Source organism: Boleophthalmus pectinirostris, unplaced genomic scaffold (assembly GCF_026225935.1).
Source record: "Boleophthalmus pectinirostris isolate CB_2022bp ecotype Guang Dong unplaced genomic scaffold, ASM2622593v1 HiC_scaffold_2, whole genome shotgun sequence".
NCBI lineage: Eukaryota > Metazoa > Chordata > Actinopteri > Gobiiformes > Gobiidae > Boleophthalmus > Boleophthalmus pectinirostris.
In genome coordinates, this window is record NW_026571152.1 from 26038044 (window position 1) to 26049126 (window position 11083).

At 38.9% G+C, this 11083-nt stretch overlaps 1 protein-coding gene across 2 annotated transcripts; it reads right to left on the reverse strand.

Moving 5' to 3' along the window:
- Window positions 1-6326: 6326 nt before the first annotated feature.
- Window positions 6327-11043, reverse strand: tcp11l1 (t-complex 11, testis-specific-like 1). Of its 2 annotated transcripts, none has more exons than XM_020935138.2 (10): window positions 10970-11043; window positions 10514-10655; window positions 10223-10355; window positions 10022-10142; window positions 9660-9880; window positions 9397-9533; window positions 9049-9218; window positions 8780-8961; window positions 8523-8695; window positions 6327-8431 (listed from the first exon to the last, which is right to left on the reverse strand). In XM_020935138.2, exons 2-10 carry the CDS (start codon window positions 10647-10649, stop codon window positions 8208-8210), a joined length of 1497 nt encoding a protein of 498 aa, XP_020790797.1. In that variant the 5' UTR covers window positions 10650-10655; window positions 10970-11043; the 3' UTR covers window positions 6327-8207. The 2 variants fall into 2 exon arrangements, with proteins under 2 accessions (XP_020790797.1, XP_020790798.1); XM_020935139.2 differs by having other exon boundaries at window positions 10855-11032.
- Between the last annotated feature and the right edge of the window lie 40 nt (window positions 11044-11083).

The following is an 11083-nucleotide window of genomic DNA, read 5'->3' on the forward strand; positions in this document are numbered from 1 at the left end:
GGCGTTAAGTAAAGCTTTACTTTATATTTCTATTGGATATGTTTTATCTGTATTGTGCAGCACTTGGGAAACTGTTTTGTTTATGAAATGTGCTGTAGAAATTAAGTGGATTGGATTGGATTTAAAGGTTTAAGTAAAAACATTTACATTACTCCTTCAGTAACATTCATGAAATAGCTGTCCTTCTGTATACATTTTTTTTTTTTCTTTTTTTTTTTTATCAATTTTTCTTTTCTTGGATATTTTTGGGGAAATTTTATGAGTTTTCTCGGCCTCTCTAGTGGCGAGATGCAGTCACTTCACGGGAAACAACTGCGGTGCATTGTGGGAGATGTAGTAGCGGCACAGAGTCACAACATAATAATAAATTATACCTTTAAACTCCTTGTGGACCACATAAAATGGCTTGTCGGGCCGGATGTGGTCCGTGGGCCTTGACCTTGCCACATGAGAGCTAGAGAGACCAGACATCCCTGTTTACCCGGGACAGTCCTAGTTTTGAGCCATGTGTCCCCTGTCCCATCACATTTGTGATTTGTCCCATTTTTATACAAGAAATGCCCCATGTGTCCCTATTTTTGACCAATTTGATCTAAACAAGGACTAAACACCGCAAATGAATTGGTTTGATATTGGATATTCGACACATTCAAAGACATTTAACTTGTAATACATGTTCAACTGTGGTGGACTAAACTATGATTAAACCAGGACTTCATCAATTCTAAACCAGGATTAAAATAGGTCTATAGGATTTTTGACTAATCTGATCCCTGCCAACAGTAAAGAGAAGCATAAATTGTCATTTGTTTAGCCAAAATACAGAAATCAGTGTTTGCAAATGACCATCAAGCAACAATATGCAGCGACAGAAGCCCCTCAGATTATGACTGACACGAGAATGCACAACCTTACATGCTCTTTTCATGAGTTTATTTATACCAACCATCCCAACCCAGGTGTGTCCTTGTTTTAATATTTTGTTTTGTGTGTGTGTGTGTGTGTGTGTGTTTTAGACAACCTTTATTGATCCACAAGGGAAATTAATTGGACACTAGCTCACTCATCACAATATAATATAATAACAGAGTAAAAAATATGAATGGTAATAATTCATTCTAAATAAATAGCAAAAAAGATAGCAAGAGACACGTGTCAAATAAGGCATAATTACATAAATGTATATGTACAAGTCAAAATAAAATAGAAAAATAAGTAATAAAATATAAAATCTCTAATAAAACCTATATACAAGAGGTCATAGGAAGACATAGGAACAATGATAGGATTATTGACAGGACATAGGGTTATCCACTACATAAGGGTGAGTTGTTGTACAGTCTGTTACATAAAGGTGTGTTGTTGTACTTGTTGTATGGAGTATGGTGTGAATGTAGTCCTGTGTCTCTCACTGTTTGAGCAGAGTTGTAGGAGCCTGTTGGAGAAAGAGCTCCTCTGACGCTCTACAGTCTGGTGCAGTGAGTGAGCAGGAGTGTCCATGATGGAGAGCAGTTTGTCCATTGTCCTCCTGTCCCTCACTGTGATAAATATCTCCAGCTCACAGCCGATCACATGACCGGCTTTACGGATCAGCTTTTCTGCAGTGTTTATTAGCAGTGTTGGGAAGTAACTGAATTAGGGTGACCAGATTTTCAAAATTAAAAACTGGGATACCCCCGGTTTGGGGTGGTTGGTAATAATAAAAGTGTGAAACGAGTGCATAGTTAAGGAAAACAGTTCTGCACTCGGTCTATTCATGACTAACATGCGAGTCTGTATAGTCACAATTTCTTTGTGTTTTGGTCATTTTTAAGCAGCTTTTCTGTATTTTACCTAAACAACTGGCAATTTTTGCCTCTCTTTACTGTCGGCAGGAATCAGATTGGTTAAAAATAGGGACACCTGGGACATTTCTTGTATAAAACTGTGATGTAAATAGGGACGTCTGGTCACCCTAAACTGAATATATGTACTAGGTACATGTCCAAACACATGTACAATATTTGCCTGTCTGTTCCTTGGCCCCTACATCTGAATACCTCTCCTAGCGCCTGTATAAAAAATAAATTCATAAAAGTTTGATGCAAATTGCTGCTTAAATCGAACTGTGACAGAGATTCTGAGTTTGGCATGAGACTTTAAGTCAGCGTTTTACCACAGGGGCAAATCTTGTGGATCTATGAAATTTGTCTAAGTCTAAGTCTGATAATGTAATTTAAGCTTCAAAGTGCACATAATCAGTGAGAAAAATGGAAACCAATGCTCTTGTGATGAGTGCATGAGTGATCTTTTTCCATCTCCAATGAGTAACAGGAAATACACAAACATAAAGCAGTTTTGAATTTGATCTTGCATTTTTACACTATACTTTAAATGCAACTCAATGTAAAAGTAGGCCTATTCTTGGTATTCAGAATGCAGTACTCTTACTGGACCATGTATCAGAATACATTACAGAATACATTTTAAGCAGGCATTCCATATTCTGTAATTAAATACATTTTCAAAGTATTCTTCCTTTCATTGTGTATTACCATATTGCCTACCCTTTATAAAACTAAGTTAGCACAGCAATAAGTAGGTTCCATGGTCCAGTGGTGGGTTTTAGCTCCAAGCCTCATTAATGTAGTTTGAACCCTTTTTATGTGTCTTCTAAACTGTGTCTCAAATTTAGTCAGTAAAATCAGATAAGTAAAACCAGAAAACCCATCTGATTTCTGGTGTGTCATGTGCAAATTGCATCTGCATCAAAAACGCCTGGTTACATGTTTTATGTTTTGGTAACTGTTAAACAGATGAATTGAATGAATTTTTTTTTTTTTCAGTTTTCCATGCCAAAACATGCAAATGTGTGAAGAATTATAAATAAATATCAGAATTATCTCAATCGCTTACATTAGTTATTTATTTCATACACAGCAAATTAAAAAGTGTAAATTCAACTCGTATATTGTTTATTTTTTAACACGTATCATGTCATATGGGTTGACACATCCAAGTCCATGCTGTAGACAGTTCTTTGAATACAGGTGTAAAGTTGATGAGAGTCTTTGAAGTGTTCACCAAATTCAGCCAGGTCAACGATGACATAAAAAACCAGGCTCAACCAGCATGAAATGTGTCCATACTGATCTGTAAAATAAAATATAGAATACAATAAATATAACATATTCAAGTAACCAGCTTGCAAAACGGGCTATGCAATATTTAATGAGACATGAATAAAAATGTTAAAGTAAATATATAGTAGATATATTATGGTTCATATATCATTATTTGTTTGTTCCTATTAAGCAGGTCATTTTGTTGCATGAGCTGTATGTTTTTGTATACAGGAACATTCAAATAAATAACTTGAAGGGTAATTTGAAAAAATGTAGCCCCTTAGAAAAGATTATTTTTAAATGCAAGACCCACAAGAAACAAAACACCTAAATGCCATTAATCATGAAAATAGAATGAGATTAAGACAAAAAATTACAACTACTTAGCACATATTTAAAATTCAATTATTCAATTACGAAATTATAGGTGAGGTTACATTTCAGTTCTACATCTAACCATTTCTTGACATACCTGCAAATCTCTGACAAAATGGTTAATGGCTTGAGCATTCATCTTTCCACTGTAGCCTTTACGAGCTGGGGATGCATGTGAACCAGCAGCAAGACACTCACCCTAAAGAAACTGCAAAAAAAGAATGTATCATTACTCTTTTTACTAAAGGTCAGTAGAATGTTAAGACACTGTATTGGGTAAGACATCATACTTGAAGATATTTTATTTTTACAGATTACTACTAACCTTTTGATTCAAATAATTGTAATAATTCTCGACTTGGTACAATATCCTACCTCAACACACCACACAAAAGTGTGCACGTTTATAAGCTATTAAAAGAAATGTAAATACAGCGAATGAATGCAGCCTTAAAGAGTGAAAAACACGGTGAAAACTCGGAAGAGCTATGCTAAAGAATACTAACCTGCCCTTCAGTTCAGTTTAGCCTGGGGGTCCCTGTAGATTTTCGTTTGGAAATAGGGAAACAGTACCGAGTGCAGGCAGAGATAGGGCCGTGTGAGGGCGTTTAGATCGGGGTTGCGTGAGATCGTGGACCCGCTGTTTGCGGTCTCCTCGATACGGAGCTGAGGCAGAGCGGGACTCACCTGGTTTAGGCGTATGCGGGTGTCGGGTTAGACCTGGTCAAATGCGGGTTTAGTCCTCGTTTAGAGATGATTCCACCTCCTCTGGTGCCCAGTCCACTCCAGGCTACGGAGCGTATACGGGGTCCCCACTGCCAGTGATGCAGAAACACCGGGTATCCCGACAGCTCCCCTCAGAGAGTCAGCTGCAGTGTAGCCGCTGAGAGCGCTCTCCAGTCCCGCTTAAAGGCAGTGCGCCGCTGCGCCGTAACTCGGTCCGGAAAGTGAAGCATCACGGGCATTTGTCACGAGGCTTTGAGGGCAACTCTACGACAAAAACACGGACAAAAAGCAAATAGATTTTCGACTTACAACAAAGTGTTACGATTTTGGATTTAGAATTTCCCATTTCAATACGAAAATCGACTGCAATGTGAATGTACACGGACCCAAGAAGAGCCCCGCATGCACAAGAATGTCTGTTGCGTTTTTTGTTTTTTTCCAAGTAGCAGAATCATCAGTGGAACATTATTCACTCTAAATAAGCTATTGTGGTACATTGGATAACTTCTTAACCCAGTAATGCAAGGACAAGGCTAAGCGCTAAGTAGCAGTTAATGCTAGCACAATGTTACGTCAGACATTTGTACTCTGTACAGTCCTTGGTAAATTAAAATTATTTTACAACTAACTTTTTACAGAAATTGTAAGTAGAAAGATGCTACTAAAGGCTGAAGTATAGTTCTGCGTCGACTCAACGCACACTGCCGCCATTGCCTTGTCGCCGTCGTTTTTGATTTATGGGTCGAGGTCTGTGCATCGCGAAATAATTCACTGCCAAAACGCTAGGGGGCGACGATATCTGTCCATTCATATATACGGTCTGTGTGTATGACCTGCAGACGTACAATCTCTGTGCACAGACCTCGACGCAGATCCATAAATAAAAAACGCCGGCGACAAGGCAGTGCGCGTTGAGTCGACGCAGAACTATACTTCAGTTTTTACTTGAGGAGTAGTTGCCCCGAATACTTTTACTCTTAGCTATTAACACTTTTTTTGGACTTCTACTTTTTACTTAGACCTGAGAATTTTTTTTTTTTTTGAAGTAACATTACTCATACTCATACTAATTAAAAGTACAATCTATGGCTATTTTACCCAATTTTCATGGACATCAGTGAAAGCAACATTAACTGCCACAGTAAGTTAGTTAGCTTAGCTTGGCTTCTCTCTCGGACTGTAGCTCTACAAAAGCCCAACACTGATGTAGTGTAATATTCTAAATAAACAAGTGTTTGACATTAACACTGAACCAACAACTACTTATTTCACTCTATAGCAATGTCATATTAGAAATAACTCTTGACTATGTTGAAACATACCTGGATTTTCTTCGTGAATTTAACACTTTCGAATTTGCTGTGTAGGACCATATGGTTACATTAATCAATGAAAACATTTAAGATGTTTCTCACAGCTAATTTCCATCTGTAGTCCTTGACACGGCATTTTACTCTGAGAGACATTTCAATAATGTTGCAGAAATCAGATTCTAATTATATTTTGCTGGACACATAACCTTAGCCAATGTCATGAAAATGCAAATAATACCAATCCAATAAAAGATTACTGTTTGAGCTATTTACCTCTGTTCGGTTAAAATATACTTTGCCAATTCAGTTTTTGCTTAATTAAGTTAAATTTTTATTTTTGTTATCTTTATTTTTTGCATATTAATTAGTCATTGTTTGTAAATTAGTCTGCTAATTTAATTTGTTAATGGTTTAGTTTTACTGTGCATTCAGTAAGAGGGTTTTATTTCTATAAATAGGTGGAGGTGGGAGGGTGCAGCAGGGCATTGTGGGCAAATGGTTTCACAGCATGGGCAGAGAGGCTGCAATTTTCTCATGTTTGCCGTTGCTGCAAAGGAATTAAACCACCTTAAATACACTTTTGTTTGGACATTTGATCATTTTGCTGCATAAATCCTTACCCTGGACAATGCCTCAGTGGCCTTTTGATTTGTTTTCAGTTAGTTTCTTAGGACAAATCGTCGCTACCATGGCCAAAACATTATGCATATCAGAAATTGCACCATCTGGCTTTCAAAGGTGTTATTACAAGAAAGAACTGTTCGTACAAGATAAAAACCGACCGCAACTAAATAAAACACTAGTGAACTGAAGGGCAGGCAGTGCTTTATTGAAATGTTAAATCTACATTCATGCATCACGCAGGTGATGTTGGATTAACTTGTAAAGATCATGTGAACAAGGTGGCAAATATGAACAGCTATCAGCTGCTAACAGCTGGGAAAAAAAATAAAAATCACAAACACTGAGATAAATAATTAAAAATGATTTTCCTTCACTATTTCAACAGTTATCTCATTGAGAGTAAATTTTATACTGGTTTAAAGCAAAATACCTGTCGTTAAAATATGCAAAGTTTTTCTTAAAGTGATATAAGAAGTTGTTGCCGTATTCTCACTTATTAATGCTGTAAGAGGTGAAATGCAACACCACAAGAAAGACAGTAAAGATATTTGTTCTTATGTAAATACATCTGGGTCCAGTCATTTGTTACTCCATAACAAACCAAGTAACACTTAATGCTTTTCTTCCTTCTTCTCAAATACATTTCAACTTGACTCTTTGATTCCACTCTAGCAACATGGTTAACCCATGTCAGTGGTCCTTAAACTGTGGTATAAATATCTCCATGGGTATGCAAGTGGGTATGGGTAGTTTGGCTACAAGGAGTTTTGGACATATTATTAGATATTGTATACTGTATTGTACATGTACGGCGTCCAGACGTTTTTGGAATCAGTAGTACTCAACTTATCATCCAAAAATCAGAGGGACAAGTAACAACAAAATGTTTGGGAACCACTGACACATGTTATTGCTTTGTCACTTAATACTTGATACAGCAGTTAAAGAGAACAGTTCTGTGTTTGCTTTAAGAATCTATATTCAAGCCAATACTTGGATCTGTAAACAGCATATAAAGTTTTAATTGTTGTTCTGTTTTTTCAAATTTGCCACAACACACTGGGCTGTATCTTGCCCTCAGTTTTAGCGCTAAGCACAAGCGGGCGTGTCCAGGTTTTTTACCTCAATACAGGCTCCAGGAATACAGAATTTTGCATGGGCCATGACAGAACTGACGGGGTTTGTGTTACAGACACTCCGCGCGCACGTGCGTCCCTCTTATGCATGCGCACTGCTGTAAGCCCGTGCACGCGCGCACACGTCAACCTTTTATAGTTTCCTCTGCGTTCGTTTAAGACCAGTGTCTCCCATGCGCTCCCCATCCCACCCGCTACTTTCTCGCACCCGTTACAGCTTGTCCCACAGTCCGCTCCCACGGACTCACCTGAGGTACGAGTGTACCTCTGCTGCCGCTGACAGCTAACATTCACTTTTCACTGGTGTCCACTGCATTTGGTCCCACACAGGTTTATTGTAATATAAATGTTTCTGATGTCACCGCTTTGCGCACAGATATGATACGTGCGTCTGCTCCGCTGTCACAGCCCTGAGGTGTCAGTGAATGTGCGCGCAGAGTCCGGCCGAGAGAATGTGAGGAAATCGACATCGCAGCATTAGAACCGCAGAGAGAGTAAGAAAACACAGTTTGGGACAGCGCTGTAAACAGCCTCACTGTACAGATCCAGACCAAACCAAACTATAGAGCAGAGCTGAGCCGATACAGGGAGCGGGCGAGGGGCTGTGCTCTGATGTGGGAGGGCATCCGGACGGCTCCCCGCACAGCACACAAATATGTTATGCATGTTAAGCATTTATCATCCTAATATGTTTCCAAATAAAAGAAGCCTTGAGCATGTTACACGTTGTTTTCCAGGAGACTCGGTTAATATTTATTTCTACGATTCTGGCAATTCACTAAACGCGCCACACCACTCCCTCAGTCTGCTCCACGGCACACCTCTTGTTTAGAACTCTACGCCCCACACTTGCTCTAAGCCCTAAGACTGGGGGCAAGATATGGCCCACTAAGTTACTTGTCCACAACCGTTTTGATGTTACATTTCATTTAAACATCTATGCTGGTTTCTTCACCTGGCAACAAGATTTTCTGAAGAATCCTTTGGTAAAATGGAGAGAAGACTAGCTTGTTATAGTTGACAAGGCGACTAAAGCGAACAGCAAGCTCATTCAGCTCTCTGCTCACCGGGGCCAGACCACCAGGAAGTGCAGGATGGGTCTGGTGTAGAGTGGATTCCAGAGAAGCAAGAAGGTAACTTTGAACTCGAGATTCTGAATAGAACACAGATAAACATTAGCTCCATACTAGTATGTCCTCTGTGTGTAGCTGTAGGCATCATGCAGTACCCCTCATGGGTCTTACCAATGAGTTTTCGAACTGCATTGTCTGGAAAAACAGTAGCAATAATCTGTCCCTTTAAAGTGCCCTTTCTGTCAGATGAGAATGGGGAGTAGCCATGCTGACTCAAACAGTCATTAAGCTCAACACACAATTTCTCCCCAATCGACGCTAAGGCTTCCTGTGCAGAAAAAGTCCTTGGGACAAATAAAACAGACAGACTCATCACTACATGCAAACAAATAATAAAAAAAATTATAATGCATTAAGTTGCCACTCACGGTGAGTGCATGTCAGCTAGAATGGCATTAACAGTGTTTTTTAGCTTGTCCATTAGTCCAGGTAAGCCTGATATGGCTTCTCCTGTTGTAGTGTATACAATGAGGAGGATAGAGGAGATCAAAACAAGGCGCTCCACTTCTTGCTGCATCTCCAGAAACCTCATCTGATCCATTAATACAGTCTAATGAAAGAAGATAAATAATATAAATAAAACAATTGTGGCTGGCCTTAAAATTCCAGAAAGTTTTACCAATGCAGAATTTTGTACCTCGGGGAAAAATTCTGCAGAATGGTCCCATCTGAGCAGCTGTAGATAGGCCTGATTATGAATATGCAGTGGAAGAAGAGAGGGAGGATCAGATGAGGCACCACACTCATCTGACTCTCTCATTGTGTTTATTGTGTCCTTTAACCACTTCTCAGTGTAATCTAAGGCATCTAAAAAGAAAGCATGGTTTCATTAGGGTATTAAACATATATTCCCATCTAAAATAAAATTAATAACAAAGGAATAAACATACTAGTATCCTCTTTGGCAAAAATATCTAAATTATCTCATCCAGGAAGGGCAGCAATAAAAGCACGTGTCTAAGAGGACTTACTAGTTTGTACTTACTGGGTTGTTTTTCAAGAAACTCCTGGAACTTAGTTCTTTCATACTCCACAGACTGCTGCATGAGATGAGGCCTGATGCTGCTTAAAGCAAAGTTAGCCATGTCCACCTTCATCAGGTCCAGCGCAATGAATATGGATCTATATACGCAAGGATTATTAGAAAATATTCTTCTCTTATTGTAACTTATGCGTCTACATCAAAATAGTATCAGAATATGATTACAGAATATATTCAATTGCACTGGCCAGAGCTTTGAAACCTACTTTAGAAGAGGCACTATATCTGTGATCTCCGTTAGCTTCTTGATATCTTCATCTCTGCACGGAGCACACAGAGACCCCATCATTCCAACAATGAACTGGGACAGTTGTCCGATGTCAAGAGCTCCTGTCTCAGCTTGCTGCTGGATCAGGGGAAGGTCCAGAACCTCCTCGATGCGAGAGTGCAAACGACCATGACTAGACGGCAGGAAACCCAAAAGTGTCTGAATAAAAAGCAGAAATGACTTTGTTATTGTATTATTATACTATATTATTGAACTAACTTGCTCATAAAATGCAAGTCATCTCCTTTATTGTGCATTATTCATTCTTTACATGCAAGTCTAGAAATAACACTATCTAACCTCTTTAATTTCAGACAGTAATTTAATAGCATGATCATATGAAGGTGGATCCTTCTTTAGCTGTGATTCCAAACAATCCCAGAATGCCTTGTGCATAGTCTCCTTGACTCTGTGTTCTAAACTTTAGACCACAAGAGGAAAATTGTTAATGAAATAGCCAAAAAAGAGTATATTTAAAAAATATATTTAAGCACACTATACCTTTCTTCTGGAAATTCAGTGGGCTTCACTTGAAAAACTTGGTTCACCACAATCTCATGAGCTAGCATCATGTTAGTGATCCCTTTAGCAGTTTCCCTGAGCTCGTCAATGGAGACAAACCCAGAAGGACTGGCTATGAGAGATGAAAATGTCACAAAATGGCTAGTTTGACCCTCTTCATAAAATTACATTTGAGGTGTAACCTATAGCCTAGGTAAAACAGCTAGTTTTGGCAGTGAGGACCAAAATAGTCAAATGAATGTACACAAAAATCAGAAGCCATTTGCTCACCTTGAGGAGTGTTTCCTCTGTGTGGGCTGGGAGTTTGTACTCGTACTCTCTTCCTCTCCATCTCTGATGTTTCCTCTGTCATTTCCTCTTTTGAGTCCTTTTCCTCCTTCCTAGACTCATCTGAATCTTTGGGCATCCCGGACTATAGAATTACAACAAATAGAATGTCAATTGTTTGATGTTAACTAAATCAGATTTAATCATAAGACTGTTCATGGCCTAGTGTAGTAGCAGTTGCAGATGCTATGTAATTTTCTGACAAAAAAGGCCACGATACTAACAACAATGACATCATTTCGCAAAAACAAGCACAAAGCAGCAAATTAGATCACGTCACTAACCAGTATAAAGGATACCGACGCTATTAAGTGGTCAAAATAAGAAGTATTATTTGAATCCTCACACAACCACGACAAAAGCCCAAACTGCGCAAACAGCTTTGTTTACAACTGCTACCTAATCGTTTTATCTTCAAAACAAGACGTCTCGCGCTGGTGCAGTCCACTCGCTCGTGATGCTTGGACTTCCTGTTTTGGGTGTGGCGTAAAGACGTACGCACTCCTCTGGAAG